The sequence below is a fragment of the Staurois parvus genome, unplaced genomic scaffold, assembly GCF_062004578.1.
Source record: "Staurois parvus isolate SC_StPar_1 unplaced genomic scaffold, SC_StPar_1.0 ptg000145l, whole genome shotgun sequence".
In the NCBI taxonomy this organism is placed as follows: Eukaryota; Metazoa; Chordata; class Amphibia; order Anura; family Ranidae; genus Staurois; species Staurois parvus.
In genome coordinates, this window is record NW_028317941.1 from 7,578,603 (window position 1) to 7,598,323 (window position 19,721).

The 19,721-nt window shown below is 39.6% G+C and overlaps 1 protein-coding gene across 1 annotated transcript in view; it reads left to right on the forward strand.

Annotated features, from left to right (window-relative positions):
* The window catches only part of CUNH1orf94 (chromosome unknown C1orf94 homolog), a 51,141-nt gene extending 32,785 nt beyond the window's left edge, over nucleotides 1-18,356 (forward strand). The window contains exons 2-3 of the mRNA XM_089673949.1: nucleotides 18,072-18,291; nucleotides 18,330-18,356. Of these exons, the coding sequence (XP_089530075.1) occupies nucleotides 18,072-18,291; nucleotides 18,330-18,356 (247 nt within the window). The remainder of the gene's footprint in view (nucleotides 1-18,071; nucleotides 18,292-18,329) is intronic.
* The last annotated feature ends 1,365 nt before the right edge of the window (nucleotides 18,357-19,721 follow it).

Genomic DNA, 19,721 nt, shown 5'->3' on the forward strand with positions numbered 1-19,721 from the left:
TATTAAGAAGGAGGGGGTGGTCAACTGTGTCGAAGGCCGCAGAGAGGTCCAGGAGAAGGAGGACAGAGTAGTCGCCCTTGGCTTTGGCGTTGAGTAGGTCGTTAGTGATTTTGAGGAGGGCGGTTTCAGTGGAGTGTAGGGGACGGAAGCCGGACTGTAGAGGGTCAAGGAGGTTATTGTCAGTAAGGTGGGAGCTTAGGCGATCGTAGACTAAGCGTTCAAGGAGCTTGGAGGTGAGTGGCAGCAGGGAGATGGGTCTGAGGTTGTTGGGGTCCGCGGGATCCAGGGAGGGCTTTTTGAGGATGGGGGTGATATATATATATTACACTGTTTATACAGTATAGTATATGCTAAATATTTTAATACAAATTATTTTTTTCTCAATAGACATTCTCCTGACACTACTGATAGGAAGAATGGGTCTCATTCCTATGCCATATTAACAACATAATTTAAGTGCCAAAGAGAAACAGATGCTGCAGAACCACTGCATGGTCTAAAGGCTCGGACTGCTATTAAGGAGCAGCATATGCTAAAATTGCATATATAAAACTCAATCACTAAGACCAACTGCCATAAAAAGCTTTATTTGTACTATAATGCCAGAGAATCTCACAGCCAAGAGACATGGAATGTTTGCTGAGTAAAGAATTCATTAAAAGTCACATGCTTTATGAGTTAACCTAATCATTTAAAAAAATCAATAGGCATGATAAATCAATGGCTACTTTTTATCTAGAAACTGTGAAATTGAGTTTCAGAATCACTCTGAAGCAGGTTGCAATAACAAGAAAATTGGCAAGCCTAGCTATTTTTCCTTAACTATGTACCTGACTTTTTAACATAATTGTTAAGTATTTGTTTAAGACATTTCATCTTTACAAATAGACAGATTTACATTTGAAAAGCCAGTATTTGTAAGAAGTTGAAAGACAGAACTAATGGAGCATCTGTTTTGCATTCATTATAACTGTATTAATTTGTCTTCATAAATAACATCATGGATAATATGCAGCTAACGATGACCCATGCCTAATTTAGCCACCTTTGATTTATTCCCTAAGAGAGATGTTTTCAGCAAGTAAACATCACAATAATGAAATGATTGAAGATCTGTACACCCTAGTATTTAAGAAATTAGAATGGAAATGTTAATTTGGGAAGCTGGACAACCGTGTTCAATTATCACTGTTACTGGTGGTAAAAATATGCATGGAGTTTATTGTTTATTTTGTTAGATCACTAGAATTCACATCCTGGTTGACAAGTAAAAGTCAGATCTATCCAAATTTGATATTTCAGTTTTAGATAAACAAGTATAGACTGAATTGCTTAAAGTGATATTAAACAACATCTTTATTATCCAAAATAATTCCTACACATCCACTACCTAATGGCCCTAACAACTATTTATCTTGAAATCATTTTGCATAGTGATTTTCTGCCTTTCTGCTGTGTAACATTCTTCATGAGCTACTGAACCTCTCCTTTCTCCTCACTGTGGGCATTAGTTAGGAGCATGGCACTATGCACACTATGCAGTCCATAGTCCCTTGTCCAGCTTGGGAGCAAGCAAGAGCGGTTGGTTACCTTCCTACACACAATGGGACCACAGAGAACACATGTACACAGCAGCAAAGAAAGAAAAAAAAAAGGAATTTTAAGATCTGGAATAACCTGAGAAGAATAGAAGGTACTTTTTGAGTTAGGAATACATACGTGAATATGATTTTTTTTTTTGTCAGATAAATGTTCTAGATGAGAATTGCAGCTCTGTACTCTTTCTGCTGTTAAAAAGGAAAAAGAGGATGTCACATTGACCTTAATGTGTTCTCTATAAAGTGAAATAAAAAAGGAAAATCCAATGATATAATTGCCATAGAAAAGACACAGGAACTATGGGGTTGATTTACTAAAATGAGAAAAGGCAAAATCTGGTGCAGCTCTGCATAGAAACAAATCAGCTCTCAGTTTTTTTTCTCTTGTCAAAGCCGAATTAAACAAGCTGAAATTAGAAGCTGATTGGCTCCCATGCACAGCTGCGCCAGATTTTGCACTCTCCAGTTTTAGTAAATCAACCCCTTTGCTGGGAGAGTTGCAAGAGATATAAACTAGAGAGTGAGTCAAGCCACTGACCTTTATATAAAACTGAAGTATTACAGTTATGCAGTTTTATATATATATATATATATATATATATGAAGTTCTTTGAAAATATGCGTTTTCAATTGTATGAGGTTCAGTATGACCGGATAGCTACAAGCCAGTCCATGAAATTGTTTCCTAGACTTGAGAAAAAGGTTAAAAACTTATAAAACCATAAAGAACAAAGCCTTTGGTTGTCTTGGTGGCTGATATGATTGTGTTGAGCTTTTTGTGATGTGAGTGTGGTCCTTACAACAATAAAGATATAATTTATTTCAATGACCTCAACAAATCAGTATGTGACTGCTGGCCATGATGATGTCATTGGACATAACACTGACCTAAAAGTCTGTGTTCCATTGGATTGATGCATCCCTCCCAATTTCCTTTACATGGAACATTTAAAGCCCTACACCTGCCTAAACTGTGTGGTTTTAGGAAGTAGTGGGGAAGAGTTATTATGTATGCCATTTAAATGTGTGTGGTTGCCTTTGAAGATTTCCCCTCACCTACAGTGACATGAGGCCAAGAATATAGAAATTAGACAGGTTCAGGTATCTATGTGCATTTGATGATTTAGTTCATGATACCATGGCTACATTAAAGTGGTTGTAAACCCTTACATGTACCTAGAGAGGTGACCGGCTTCAGGTGATACACAGAGATAAAACAAATCCTCCTACATAAGTAGTACCTGTCTATCTGCAGTATTCTCTTCTCTACATCCCTTCAAAGTCCAAACAGGGGTCAGAGAGCTGAAGTCACACTTTGCAAAGCTAAGTGAGGAGAACTCCAAAAGCTGATTGCTGGGAAGGGACACCCAACCTCCCCTTCACACAGCACACAGGAACAGAACTGAGGTTGTCAATCTGCAGGAGGTCCCTCCACTATCAAGGAAACTCATCAGAAGTGATTCATGCTGTTAGCAGATGGACGAAGCAGCAGAGAAAAATGACGCTTGGTGCTCTGGATTTAGACAAGTGCACACTATAAAGGGGTATACTTTGTCTGAGGTTTACAACCACTTTAAATTGAAATTTATATTTATATTGCTGGAGTTCAGCTTGTCTACCTGCTCATGGTACATGACAGTGAAACATTAGTTCTGCTTTAAACTCCTGGTAATTTGATGAATTCTCCACCTGAGTCTTAGAATCCGGTTGTGTACTGGTTATCTCACTGAGGTCGGGAGGTAACACAAGGAAGCCACCCTCCTTTCATTTCCAAAACAAAAAAAATCTCTTACAACAATCACTTTGTGTAGTAAGCCAGGGTCTACATCCCAGATTCTATCACAACACACACACTTTCAAGCAGGGGTGGACTGACCATTCGAGCACTGCCCGAGGGCTGGGGGTCAGTAGGGGGCCCCATGAAATGCCTCTGGTACCTTTTATAGGCTTTTTTTGAGTGTGGGCAAGGACATAGGGGCCCCATGATCCCCTATTGCCCGAGGGCCCCATGAGTTGTCAGTCCGCCTCTGCTTTCAAGGGTTCACCTTCTTTGTGTCTCACTGCTGTGCTTAAAGTGTTACTAAACCCACAACAGTAAAATCAGTCTGTATATGCAGTAAAATATGCTTGTTATATTCACTGTGGGACCTAAGGGGTTAATCCTCTGCATTGTGTAAAAAAGGTTTGATCCTGTCTTTTTTGATCCTCCCCTTCTTTTTCTGTCCCCAATCCATCTGCCATAGTACAAAGCAGCAGTGGCAAGTCCGCACATGCTCTGTTTGGTATCTATTGCTAGAGAGTTGGTTTTTTTGGGGGAGGAGAGTGCATGTGAACGGCACAGGGCCAATCAGCGTTGTCCAGACAGAGGGTCAGGGGTCATGCAGCCTCACAGGACAGTCATAGGAGAAGGAAAACTCATCCTACAAGATTAACCAGTGTTTAGACAGACACTGATAGAAGTCACAAGACAGCTATATACTGCTGATGAGAAAAGGTATTTAGCACTTTATATTTACTAAAATAATTTAATTTCCATATTGTGTGTACTGTGGAAGACCGGATAAAGTGAATGCAAGGTCATGGGTCTAGTAACACCTTAAGCAAACTTTCTCTGCTCTCCCACATAAAAATACAAAGACCAAATGCTAGGACATGGAGACCTGCATCGATGGCTTCCTTTCCTGAAACCTCAAAAGTTGTAATATTTGGGTAGGTGATTCTTTTATGGTAATTATTCATGGTAATTCTTCAAGCATTACCTGGCACCATGATGTACCTTTACTATATCTTAGAACATTGTTCTGCACAGTTTTACTTTCAAGGCCATTCTACACATTTAGAGTTGGTTTGTACATGGTTGTTAGTTTGTTTCACAATTTATTCCCCGATGCAATGCGTTGTGGCATGTATCCTGTTTGTTATGAATTAATAATGACAACAGTTAAAGTTTTAATTGAAATAAGAAGGAAATCAAATCTTAGAATTAGAAAGGTGGAAAAGTGTTAATCGGATGAGTGGTTTAACTTTGTGCAGAATCAATTTTTAAGTGCTGTTTACATTTCCATCAGCAAAAGAGCCTCTAAGCACAATTAAATACGAGAATGATATTATGTGTGGTTGATATCAGCAGCGAGCTCTTGGAGTCGATCTATAATGATTGCATATAGGAAATGTGTGTTTCATTATTTATAACCCCTGTATTGTTTGTCTGCTATTTTGATTTTACATCCTGGGAATGGTGGACTTTTTATAATGAGATGAGTGTGAAAAAAAGTAGTTTATCATTTTGTATCTGTCATAAGCTTTTTCTTTTTATTTATTCGTCCATTAAAAAGATCTAGTGTAGTTAAACCCAACACTGAACACATCATTAAAAAGCTGAAAATGTACTTATGTGTGTTTCCTGCTTCTGCTACCTTGCTCTGTCACAGAAAATCAGATGAATATTCCATAAAAGTATTTACTTAATGTAATTCATGTACCATGCTATAATGAAAATAGACCAAAATGTAAGCTTTCATAGATAAACAGTCTTAGCGCTTATGTGTTGGTTCCACCATTTGTATAGTGAGTGACCCTTGTATTATTGTGGGCACTATCACACAGGGGAAACTCTAGCAGAGATCAGCGGGAAGTCACTGACTCTCTATGACAGTAACAAGAGGCATGAGTTTTGTTGCTAACCGCTCAGTGTTAGTTTCAGGACAAAAAACAAGTGCTAATTTCAAAGAAAGTTCAGAAAAAAACGTAGGCGTTCAAACCTTTCAAGCATTAGATGGAGGATTCAATGACATTTGTCAGTATCTGAAAAATACATCTTACCAGCTTCAAAATATGTTACTATGCTTGTCATTTTTAAATCAGAGTTTAATTTGGATTTTATTTTCAAGCTCTATATTGATGGCTGAAATAGTGTAAGATTTTGTTCATTTGTGATGAAACCTTAATGGCTTGCCTACTGGGGCAATTTTGATATTTTTCATATACATTCACCGGCCACTTTATTGGGTACATCTTGCTAGTGCCAAGAAAACCCACATATTACTCCACCACCACCATCCTGAACCGTTGATACAAGGCAGGATGGATCCATGGTTTCATGTTGTTTACACCAAATTCTGACCCTACCACCTGAATGTCGCGATAACCAGTCTTCCCATTCAACTCTGACCTCTGACATCAACAAGGCATTTTCGTACACATAACTGCTGTTCACTGGACATTTTCTCTTTTTCGGACCATTCTCTGTAAATCCTAGAGATGGCTGTGCGTGAAAATCCCAGTAGATCAGCAGTTTTTGAAATACTCAGACCAGCCCATCTGGCACCAAAAACCATGCCATGTTCAAAGTCACTTAAATCACTTTTCTGATGCTTGGTTTGAACTTCAGCAAGTTGTCCTCACCACAATGAGATGCCTAAATGCATTGAGTTGCTGCCATGTGATTGGCTGATTAGTAGTTTGTGTTATCAAGCAAGGTGTACCTAATAAAGTGGCTGATAAGTGTATGTACATGCAGGGGCGGACTGACCATTTGGAAACTCGGGCACTGCTGGAGGGCCCGGGGTCAGTAGGGGGCCCCATGAGATGCCCCTGGTACCTTTTTCATAGGCTTTTTTGAGTTTGGGAAAGGACACAGGGGCCCCATGATCCTCTATTGCCCGGGGGCCCCATGAGTTGTCAGTCCGCCCCTGTGTACATGTTATAAACAGCCTAATAAAAGAGCTGAAATCCAAATAATAAAAGGGTATGGTGAGAGAAAGTTAGGCTGGGAAAAAAGTGCTAGAAGATGCTGGATATCCTCCAGCCAGGAAATGAAGTGGGCTGTATCTGACTGGCTGCAGCTTCTGATGTACACTATGAGAAGCTGACAGTGTGCAGTGAAATTAGAGAGCAGGCAATTTTACTACAGAACAGCCTGTACAGCTGTGCAAGACTGAGGCTTGGTTCACACCTGGGAGCAGGGGTGGACTGACAACTCATGGGGCCCCCTTGGCAATTGGGGATCATGGGGCCCCTGTGTCCTCGCCCACACTCAAACCACACCCAAAAAAGCCTATAAAAGGTACCAGAGGCATCTCATGGGGCCCCCTACTGAACCCGGGCCTTCGGGCAGTGCCCAAGTTCCCAAATAGGCAGTTCGCCCCTGCCAAGGAGTGCAACTGAGCATGTGTGCATTTATATGCATTTCCACATGTTACTGTGGGGTACATTTACTAAAACTGGTGCATTCAGAATCTGTTGCAGCTGTGCATGGTATCCAATTAGCTTTTAACTTCAGATTGCACAATTAAAGTGTTACTAAACCCAGGACCCTGCATTCACTCTATCTGCTCTCCCACAGTGCACAGAACATGGAAATGCAATTATTACAGTAAATATAAACTGCTAAATACATTTTCTCATTAGCAGTTAGAGCAGTCTTGTGACTTCTATCAGTGTTCAGCAGAGCACTGGTTTAAGCTTGTAGGAGGAGATTTATTTCTGCTCCAGGAGGATTAAGAACCCCTGACCTCTGGACAGTGCAGATTGGCCCTGTGCTAATCACATGCACTCTTCCAAAAGAGACATAGGGGAAGATTTACAGCAAACTCTCTTCTAGATGAGACATAGGGAGAGATTTACAGCAAACTCCCTTCTAGAAAAGACATAGGGGGAGATTTACTCAAACTCCCTTCTAGAAGAGACATAGGGGGAGATTTACAGCAAACTCCCTTCTAGAAGAGACATGGGGGGAGATTTACCACAAACTCCCTTCTAGAAGAGACATAGGGGGAGATTTACAGCAAACTCCCTTCTAGAGGAGACATGGGGGAGATTTACAGCAAATTCCCTTCTAGAAGAGACATAGGGGGAGATTTATAGCAAACTCCCTTCTAGAAGAGACATAGGGGGAGATTTACAGCAAACTCCCTTCTAGAGAAGACATAGGGGGGTATTTACAGCAAACTCCCTTCTAGAAGAGACATAGGGGGATATTTACAGCAAACTCCCTTCTAGAAGAGACATAGGGGGAGATTTACAGCAAACTCCCTTCTAGAAGAGACATAGAGGGAGATTTATAGCACACTCCCTTCTAGAAGAGACACAGGGGGAGATTTATAGCACACTCCCTTCTAGAAGAGACATAGAGGGAGATTTATAGCACACTCCCTTCTAGAAGAGACATAGGGGGAGATTTACAGCAAACTCCCTTTTAGAAGAGACATTGGGGGAGATTTACAGCAAACTCCCTTCTAGAAGAGACATGGGAGAGATTTACAGCAAACCTCCTTCTAGAAGGGGAGATTAGTGCACACAGAATTTGGTGCAGCTGTGCCTGGTAGCCAATCAGCTTCTAACTTCAGCTTGTTCAATTAAACATTGACAATAAAACCTGGAAGCTAATTGGTTACTATGCACAACTGCACCAGATTCTGTGTTCACCTGATTTAGTAAATCTCCCCATAGTTGTATGTCTCTTCTGCAATAAAAAAAATCCTACCTATGATAATTTTTAAAAGTACTCTGAGGCCTCATTCACATGATTACAAATTTCCTTTGAGAACAAACAGCTGCTGGCAGAAAGCCTCATTTAAAACAATGAGGGGCTGACAGTGCCCACAGACATTTGCGGTTGTTCTGATGTAACTGAACATACAGCGAATATCTGTGGATGGTTGGTCCTGGACACATGGGGGTTTATTTACTAAAGCTGGAGAGTCCAAAATCAGACTCCCTTCTGCATAGAAACCAATCAGCTTCCAGGTTTCATTGCCAAAGCTTCATTGAACAAGCTGAGGTTAGAAGCTGATTGGTTTCTATGCAGAAGGGAGTCTGATTTTGGACTCTCCAGCTTTAGTAAATAAACCCCATGATGTTTGCTTGCAGGCACTGTCAGCCTCCTATTCCTTTGACTAGGGCTTTCAGTTGGCAGTCTTTCGCAGGAAAATCTGTTGACTCTCCCACAGGAAATCACAGTCAGCCCCAAACGCATGTGTGGCCTAAGTATGCACTTTAACATGTCAAAGCTTATAGAAGATTACATTAAGTCAGACATTTTTAGACCTAGAAAACAGGCCATGCAATTATAAGGGGCTTTTGTTTCTGTCTCCTACATTAGTGTGGGTTTTATGATCTAAAACTAATGGAGCATGTTTCTGGAGTGCCACAAGAAACCTTCCTAAGGATATGGTAGAAAGTCAATTAAATATAATTTATACACATACAGTGGTGCTTTAGTGTTTGTGAACCCTTTCGAATGTATTAATATTTCAACACAAATATGACTTTAAATGTGATCTGTTTTTCATGCAGGTTCTAAAGCTAGACAATGAGAACCCAATTAAGCAAAGAAGTAAAAAACATACCGCTTGTTAATTTACTGTATTGGTTAAAGGAAAGTGACTCAATGCTACTGTAGATATTTGTGTATGCTGGAAAAGTATGTGAACATTTGCTTTCTAAACTAGTCTGCCCCTCTTAGGCAGCAATAATTGCAAATAAACATTCCCAGTAACTGTTGCTGCACAGTGACTTGGAGTATTTTTGTTCACATTTTGGTAGGCTATCACATGAAATGCCTGCTTGCGGCTCTTCCACTGAATTTTCTATAAAATGAAGGTCAGACTTTGATGTCATTTCAGTAAACATGAAATGTATTCTGCTTTATGCATTTTTTTTAGATTTACTTGTATTTTAAGGATCACCCCTTGACACTGGGGGGTTTGATACCCCTTTAAGGGGTTTCAGATGCCAGGAGGCAGAATTTCTGATCATGTGACCACCGAGATCGGCTGTCACAGCCGTCACATGATGGAAAAGAGCCTGATTGTAAGTAGAGATCGGAAGCTTTCTGTTAGCAGCGGGTAACTGTGCCAGGCGTGCATGCGGTACACACTCTCGGCACACTTCTGTTTTTTTTGGGGGTACAGATATATGCGGCCTTACTGCGTTAAAGGCGTGAAAGGATAAGTTCACCTTTGGAAACATATTCGACCCATTTTTAGGGTGGAACATGTAACATATTCAGACCTCTGCAGCTGATGCCCCATTCCCCCCCCCCCCCCTCCCTGTGACAGCTGTATGGGGAGAAGTTCCATGTACTAGCTGTCACTTTTTGAATAAAGAACAGCCACGTGGGCAGAGTTCTGTGAATGAATAAACTGCAAGTCCTGACAGCCGCAAAGGTTATTGAGCACTGTGGTAGATCATTGAGTATTCCTGTTAGACTGTATCTCCTTGCTCGTATGGGAGTTTGCCAGTTTGCAGGAGTCCTGGTGCAATTGCAAATCTTGGTGATGGTGCAATGCTTTCCAGGCTCCAAAAAGAAAAAAATAGTAAATGCACATTTTTATGCCTGAAAAAATGGGCATTTATTTATTTTTTATTTTAAAGTGAACTTATTCTTTAACCCCTTCACACCAGCACCTCCCGGCCCTTTAAGGGGTTTCTGACGCCGGGAGGCGGGGCGGGATTTAGGGTCATGTGACCACCATGACACAATGTCACGGTGGTCACATGATCGGGAAAGGTCGGGAGATTGGGACCTTTCCGTGAGTACCGGACATGTGTGCTGGGAGCGCGCAGGGCACGCGCTCTCAGAACATATGTCTTTTTTTAATAGAATGGAAATGTACGGCCGCTCGGCGTCTGGGCCCAGACGCCGGGAGGCCGCACATTTGTGTGCGGCCGGCGTGAAGAGGTTAAGGCCCACCAACCAAGTAGCTGCATATGGCTGGTGGGAAGGAGTTAATGTTTTGCTACAGCATTCATTTTTTATTGCGCTTCAGTGTAGGCCCAAACCATGATGCTGCCACAGCCATGCTTCACAGATGAGATAAGGTACTTATGGTCAAATGCAGCGTTTGTCTTTTTTTAAACCTAATGTTTTCATTCAAGGCAAAAAGCCAAAAAGTTCTATTTTCATCTCTTCCCTCCACAACAAAACATTCCTCTGGTAGACTTCTGACCTATCCACATGGTCTGTAGACAATGTTCTTTTTGTATACTAGATATTTTCTACTTGCAACCTTGCAGATAGGCCTTCATTTCTTTAAAGTGGCTCTGAAGGCTGAAGGTTTTTTACCTTCATGCATTCTCTGCATGAAAGTAAATAACCTTCAGTGTGCAGTTTCCTCACCCCTCCCCTTTGGGAGCCACACTCACAGCCAGTGAGGAGGGATCAGGGGGCGGGCCCGATTTGTGCTCTGTGAGTCTCATAGAAGTACAGAGCAGGGGCGGACTCTCCATTTGGAAACTGCCTGAGGGCCCGGGGTCAGTAGGGGGCCCCATGAGATGCCCCGGTACCTTTTTTATAGGCTTTTTTGAGTTTGGGCAAGGACACAGGGGCCGCATGATCCCCTATTGCCCGGGGGCCCCATGAGTTGTCAGTCCGCCCCTGGCACAGAGGCAGCTCAGGAGCGAGCATACACAAGTGCCCCCAGAGCAAGCAGCTTGATATGGGGGCATTCAGCATAAGGGAGGGGCCAGGAGGGGACCCGAATAGAGGAGAATCGGGGTTGTACAGAGCAGGGAAGTATGTTTGTTTGTTTTTTTTTTTTTTTTAATGAACCTTTAAAAGCACTTTAAACATTGGGGTTCATTGAGATCTCCCAAGGTATTACATGCCTTGTTTGTGGTGTGAACTTTGTTGGTCAACACTACTGGGGACAATGGTATTGAATTGTCTTCATTTATAGAGTAGATTAGTGGTGTCAAAACTCTTCAGAATTGCTTTTTAATCTGCTCCAACTTGGTATTAAACCTAATTTTAGGTATGATAGGCATGCACTCATTGGAAAAGGTGGTGGGGAGGGGGTGTGTGAAAACATCACAATCTTGTTCAATCAGAGAACACCTTGTATCCATTGAAAAAGCACAATGCAAGAGATATCCTGTGATTACTATGCAGACGTGCTGCTATCACTGTAGTGGCAGCATCTACTACAGCGATATGCAGCCTACACAGGGATCAGTTGGGCATAAAATATGCATACTTATATTGGCCCAAGCTGGAACAATATTACTATGCAACAAAAAAAATCATACCTAAACCTGTCCTTCGAAGGGCTTTAGAATTATTTATTGTTCTAGCCATGACACACTTCCACAAACCCATGCTGATGAGACCAGACATAAATAGTAAACCCAGGGTCTCCCATGCTCACGCATAATTATCATCCTATTGATTGACATATCTAATCCTAATTTCCCTTTCAAATGAACTGAGAATCCTAGCATCCTACTTTTGCCACGCACAGATACTGTATGTAACTTTGGAGCATTTTACTCAATAAATACATTTATTGTTTGTGACTGTTTCAATGAATTCTCATTATCTAGTTTTAAGAATTGCTTGAAAAACAAATCACATTTTAAGTTATATTTTTGCCAAAGCATTGAAAATTCAAAATGTTTCACCAACTTTAAAGCACCACTGTAGCTAGGGGCTGGGGAGAATGCAAGTATATTTAAATAAGTTATAAATAAGGCATTGCCTTCTTATTTGTCATTGACTTACTGGTCTCCAATTATTAATCGTGTACTTTTGGAACAACCCAATCTCTTTAGCATCTGTAATTGTCTAGATCAGTGGTTATGAATGATAAAAGATACAAATGATGGGGAAAAAAATATTTTTGAGATTATTGTTTTTTGCATATTTATTATTCCTTTCTGTCATTGAACGCTTACTCTGATTTTATGATCATAATGGAGTGGACAGTCTCTTGGTTCGACATACAACAGCAACATTTTTATGCTACATTACTTTTACTGCCTGACATCACCTGTGTCTCCAGGAAGAATTGGAAAGGGGCTAATGCCATACACCATTAGAAAATTGTTTGAAAAAATTGAATTTATAAAGATCTGTCAGATGTGCATGCAATAACACCATCATTGTATTGATGTTTGTAGCCAAATTATTGACATATTATTGATTGATAACAACATAAACAGTATATTTTTTGTCGATTGATTACACGATGTTAATGGACTTCTGGTGTAACATTTTAACATGCGCATGTGCTGTAGATTTTTTCAGACTGTTTTCAATTGATTCCACTACAAATGTTTCGAAAATCAATCCAACATAACTTTTTTTTTTTTTTTTACATAAAACTTTGCATTTCAGTAATGAAAATTAGCCCAATAACTTTTTGAAAGTCGTGCGATTGAGCATATTGAATGCTTTTTCAACATTAGCCCACTAACATTTTGAAGGTCGAATGATCGAGTGTATCAAAGGTTTTTTTTAATGATTTTCTAACCGTGTATGGCCAGCATAAGGTAAGTTTATTATTTTTTGCATACATGTTTAATTTTTAAGCTATTTGTATTTGGTGGGTGGGGATCTGTAAGTAAAATTGCCCTTGCATTTTGATGTTAGTGGGACCCCATGCAATTTCTTTAGTAAATCTCACCACTCAAGACTGTGAGACACACAAGGAACCTTTATATGTAAAGGGATATTTCCAACCATAGAACATCAGATAGTTTACTACATAACAAATGCAATGTTCTGCTGTTACCTTCAAGTTAAGTTTTGGCTATGCAATTACCTCTGATAGCTCCATGTAAATATTACTTTTAGTAATACAAGAACACAGATTAAATATTATTTATATGGTACTTGTTTATACTATTATAATGTGTTTTTATTATTTTAATTCTTTGTCTGCCTCTAAATAAAAATACTAAAATGTCACCCCGCTTTCCAGCATAGTGGCTTTTCCTAAAATAAACTAGTCTGCACTCCCTATAATGCAGTCATTAATTTTCATCTTGTGCAGTCAGTAAAGGCAATAGTTGAGATTCATTGCAAAAGTTCAATTTAAATCATTCACTTTAAATCTGACTTCCAATAATATTTTATGTGCTTGTTTTGTGTTTTGTTTTTCTAATATAATCAGTGTTGTAAATCACACATGCTCCCAGCAACACTGAATTGAAACATGTGCAAAAGAATTATGGATTATCTTTGGAGTGCTTTATTGAGTAATATAATATAGTTGTAGGATGATAAGATGACATTTATTATTTAACAAATACTTAGAAGAAATTTAATATATTTATATATACGGGTTTGTTTGTTTGTTTGTTTGTAAAGCTGTACAGGAGTACAATGTATCAATGAATATTTCTTCAGTGATTAAAAAACTGTTCATTATGATCATATAGATGTATGCTTTCAAGAAGGAACTGATGAGACTAAAAAATAGACTATTCAAATTGCAACCCCAATGTACAACCTGGATCAAAAGGACCCTTATTATTTGCTTCTAACTTCTGACAAAATAGTCTGTCATTAGGCCAGTCTCTTGCATGTCTGTCTAGACTGTATCAATCCAATTTACCCAAATATTCTTTAGAAAATGAGGTCCTGGACAGTGAAACAAAACTGTCCACAAATTAGTGCCTTCGTTCAGCAGGAACTTTGTGATGTGATTTCCAGGCAGATATAAAAGACAGAAATGAATACAGCTGTATACTGTTTCTAATGGGGTTTATTTCCAGTTTGCAATTTTAGGTACAGCTAAGGACACAGTAAACAATGTTTCAAAACAAAAAGAATACCAACAAATAATGGTTAGGCAGAGCCAAAAAAAGCTGAACCCTCATTAATATGTGGCACACTTTCATAGACCACATATAAACACACATACAGTTGTGTCCAAAATTATTCAACCCCCAATGCTGTAAAGGGGTTTAGGGACTATAGTGTACATTTGGAATTGTATTCAGAATCAAATCCTACAAGGACGTTGTAACTACCCAAATGCAACTAAAATGACATCAATTGTTTATGTAATACAGTAGTAAATGGTTCTTATGTGGTTTCTTCATTGCCACAATTATTCAACCCCTTAAAGACTACCACTCTGAAGAACAGAGGTTCATACAGGTGCTTTCCATCAGGTATTGAAAACACCTGTGGATGTCACCGAGCAGCAATCAAGCATAATAAGCACCAATTAGGCAGCTTTAAAATGACTGTGATACTCAGCTCCTTCTAGACATTTACTGGTGTGGTTACAAACATGGTGAAGGCAAGAGAATGGTCCAGGAAGACAAGAGAAGAGGTGATTTCTCTTCACAGGAAGGGCAATGGCTATAAGAAGATTGCAAAGATGTTAAACATACCAAGAGACACCTTAGGAAGCATCATTCGCAAATTCAAGGCAAAGGGCACTGTTGAAACGCTACCTGGTCGTGGCAGAAAGAAGATGCTGACTTCGACTGCTGTGCGCTACCTGAAGCGTAGAGTGGAGAGAAGTCCCCGTGTGACTGCTGAGGAACTGAGAAAAGATTTGTCAGATGTGGGTACAGAAGTTTCAGCCCAGACAATAAGACGCACACTGCGTAATGAAGGCCTCCGTGCCAGAACTCCCAGGCGTACCCCCTTGCTGTCTCCAAAGAATAAGAAGAGTCGACTGCAGTATGCCAAAAGCCATGTGGACAAACCACAAAAGTTGTGGGATAGTGTTCTGTGGACTGATGAAACAAAATTAGAACTGTTTGGGCCCATGGATCAACGCTATGTTTGGAGGAGGAAGAACAAGGCCTATGATGAAAAGAACACCTTGCCTACTGTGAAGCATGGTGGAGGGTCAATCATGCTTTGGGGCTGTTTTGCTTCTGCAGGTACAGGGAAGCTTCAGCGTGTGCAAGGTACCATGAATTCTCTTCAGTACCAGGAGATATTGGATGGAAACGTGATGCAGTCCGTCACACACCTGAGGCTTGGGAGACGTTGGACCTTTCAACAGGACAATGATCCCAAGCATACCTCCAAGTCCACTAGAGCATGGTTGCAGAGGAAAGGCTGGAACATTTTGGAGTGGCCATCGCAGTCACCAGACTTAAATCCGATTGAGAACCTCTGGTGGGACTTAAAGAAAGCAGTTGCAGTGCGCAAGCCTAAGAATGTGACTGAACTGGAGGCCTTTGCCCATGAAGAATGGGCGAAGATACCCGTAGATCGCTGCAAGACACTTGTGTCAAGCTATGCTTCACGTTTAAAAGCTGTTATAACTGTAAAAGGATGCTGTACTAAGTACTAAGATTGAATGTCACTTGGGGGTTGAATAAAACTGATAATGCTGTGAGCACAGAAAAGACATTTGTGGTTATTTCATTATAACTGTTATGTTATATTTGTCTGACCTACAAGTGCCTCTTTAATGTAAATGTAAGCAAGATGACTGAATGATCAAAAGCAATGTCAAACTGGCCAAAACACTCAATTTCAGTGGGGGTTGAATAATTTTGGACACAACTGTATATACACAAACAGATATTTAGCTCTCTCCTTTGGCAGAACAACCCAAAACCATTAATTAGAATACAGTACAGTTGTATTGTTATTAATAAATCACTACATTTATTTTACATTTATGTAGGTAACAAAAGCACCTGAAGCTGCCATGGTGTCAGCCTCTTGCTATATGTAGCAGCACTTCAACTAGAGAAAGGACAGGGGAACCAATAAGGTGTTCAGCATGCAATATACAGATAAGAAATAAGCTGACAGGAGGATAGAGCAAAGTGTGCAGAGGGATGACCTCTTCAGTCTGCTGCTGCTCCTTCACTGTCCAATCAGCAGGCAGCAAGCTAGGTGTGAGTATCTAGGTACTTTGACAGTTTATCATATACACTTACTAGTATTTTCTTACTTTATAAATGTACCATGAGGCATTACAAGTGCATTACCATAAACACAGCTTGTGTGCTGTGGCTACAGTTCCTCCATGCCAAGGGGCATTATGGAAGTTCTATTAACTAGTGTCACTTACCTTTCTCATTCCTGTGCTGTTTGCCTTTCCCATGACCTATGGCGCTTCTGGTTTCTTCGCCAGTGGCATGACCAATGGTGTCATCAGTGTGCATCTCTTAAAGCAGCAGTATCTATTAAAAAGAGTTTTTCTTGCTCCTGAGTAATTTTATTGTTTGCCTGTGAGCTCCCTTGTGCTAGTCCTCGTGCCTTGTCTCCATGGATTGATCTTCTATGTACCTACCCTGGCTTTGTCACTCAGATTCATTTGTCTGCCACCTGCCTTGTCCTTTGGTCTGTATTCTGGATCTTCTTATTGTCTTTGCCAATTTTTGCTGCTCCTGTATATCTGCTTGCTCCTGCTTTATCCCATATCCACTCATATGGCTTGTCTCCACACTTGCAGCAGAATGAACCTATATGGTTGTGATCTGGAAGCAGCATGCAGCAACATCTATTTCTACCATATGGAGCTCTGGTGAAAACTGGTTGCTGTCTACATAGTGTGCCCCAAAGAATCTCACACCCCCCCCCCCCTCACATCAAAGCTCACTTCCATGGATTTCTGACAGCTGCTGTATTAGAGAATGAACACAATAATATACTGTAGTTTCATTTTTTTCAACCCTAAATAATATTTATGCAGAACAATTTTTTAGTTGAGTTTTAGGAGCCACAGACATTTAATATTTAAATAAAAAATATTGCCAGAATTAGTGCAAAATTAATACATCTCTAAAAAAAACACTAATAGGATGCCAAATTCAAATTTTTGTATTATAAAATGTCAAACATTCGGTCATTGTCAAATCTCCACAGTAAACAGGACCAGATTGTCCATAAGAAGGCACACAAATAGCCACAGAGGTATAATATGAATTAAATCATTAGACATGGAAACTCAGGCTAAAACTATTTAACTATACTTTAACCTGGATAAATTGCACACACTGTTTAATGCTTCTAACTAAGAAAAAATAAAGTGTGGGCTGAAAGCAACAAAACACTATAAACACACACACACACACACTATATCACAATAAGCCAACTCTTACTTTTCTATTAAAATTGTGCCTTGCCAACCCACTCAATACTAGTATACTTGTGGTTACAAAGGTGTTTCAGTATCTGGAAATAAAAGCATATTTACTATTTACGTAGAAACAATTTTCATTCTTTTGAAATGCAGCAAGTGATGATGGGAATTGTTTTTTGAGTTAAAAATACATACCTCCTCAGTAGATCTGCTAGGGTTAGTAAATCTCCTTATATTTACTTACTGCATTTTTGTCTCAGTAACCCAGTACAGTGTGGCTGACTAAAAAAGTTCAGTGTGGATGTTTATATAAAAGTTGATTAAAGTAAAAATAATTATAACATACTACTTACCAGATTGTCCTGAATCCAAAATTTAGTTTTTAATTTTTGGTTGCGTTCTTCTTTAATACATTAACTTAATTAATGTGGAGAGGGTTCTTTACAGTCTCAGCAGCAAAAAATTTTGAATTATGAGAATGCCAAGTATCACTTGGAAGTATTGACAAAGTCTAAAAACTTCTAGATGTCTTTTATGATGTCTTCATATGTATTCTCATATGTATTCACACACTGAACTGGATGGACCTGTGTTTATTTCCAACCGTATCTACTATATAATTTTGTAAATTGGGTAGCATTAGATTTCCTTATGAGCTGATATTTAAAATTTGTTTTTATAGGGAAGAACCTGTAAATAACAAGCAGGATGAACTCATTTGTTTAGTTGAACAGGAGTATATGAACCTCATTATGGAAAATCTCTTTGACTGTGAAAATGTGGAGTCAACTATTGAAAACAAAGACATAGACAAAGAATTTGTGGATCCAATAGATCAAGCTTTGAGGATTGAGAAGATGATTAAGGTATTACTGTTCAAAAAAAAGAGTCCAAGAAAGATTGTACCTAAAAAAGCCCCAAAAAGCTGGTGTCAAAACAGATTTGTTCTGAAAAAGATGTCAACTAAGGAAGACATCTACAACAATGATTGCTCTAAAACTGAAGACCATAAGTTACTAGCGCAGAACCCAGTAAAGACAACTGAAGCACTGAGTGCTGCAACAACAGAAACAGTTGTGACTTCAAATTTGAAAACAAGTGGCCTAACTGTTACAATGAACTCAGAAAACCCAAGAACTGAGATCCAACATAAAGAAAAGAGACAGCAACTCTCGGTGTTTGCCAGGCTTTGCTCCAAACCACAAGCCCCCAAATCACAAAAATGTCCTCCAGGTAACAAATATATGTTTGGGATTACTACTCTTTTACAACTTTTCCATCTTTCTATATATTCTCCTTCCCTCTTTTTGATACCTATAGTATTTATCTATTCAATGTTTTCCCCATTCCCAGTAGCAGGGGTAGAAATATAGCTTGGTTCCCGTCTCTTCTTAACCTCTTTCCTTTATCCTTAACATGTTTGAACCTATTCTTTTATGATATTAACATCATTGTTCAGAGAGGTGCCAACAGACATAGTTATAGCTTAAAGTCTAAATCCCAGCAATATTTTTTTCTGTCTCATTCATTGAGGAACAGAGGATTCAGAGACAAGTGAGGGACACATGATACAAAGATTGCCACCTTCAGTAGATTTTGGACACTGGTAAACAAAAAAACCGCCAAGTATAATCCAGCAAATCCTCAGAAATAGCTTTGTAGGTTGTATCCATATCCCACTGGACTGAAAAATTGCAGGGCCTGTCTGTTATGTAACATTTGAGCAGTGTTAGTTAGCAAAAGAGTACTTTCCAGGTCCAAGGCCATAGCAAATCCTCTCATGTGACCCAGTTTCTGAAGAATCAGTCTATATGTAGGTTGTGTCATTTATTAGAACCATTAGGCAGCTATGTTGCAAACTCTGAGGAATTAAATCATATTTCATTAGGTGGAGTGTTGCATGTGCACACTCTGGGTGCTCCTGTTCCTATCATTTAGTGTGAGGTAGCTTCTTATTGCAAAAGACATCACAGTTTCACCTCAGTTAGTACTTGCTGCAATGACCTGGTCAAATCCAGCCATTTGAACCTTTCCTGATTTCAGGAAACAGTTTGTGAGTGCTCAGGGTTTTAAACTTGTATTAGAGCTGTTATTTCTATTTCAGGTGCTACATGTTGTATCCCATACTTAGGAGGAGCAGTCCTGCTATATTGGTTCTATATGTATTATAATCAGCTAACGGTTCTGGGGCAGCTTGTTAGTACTTGCTGCAATGACCTGGTCAAATCCAGCCATTTGAACCTTTCCTGATTTCAGGAAACAGTTTGTGAGTGCTCAGGGTTTTAAACTTGTATTAGAGCTGATATTTCTATTTCAGGTGCTACATGTTGTA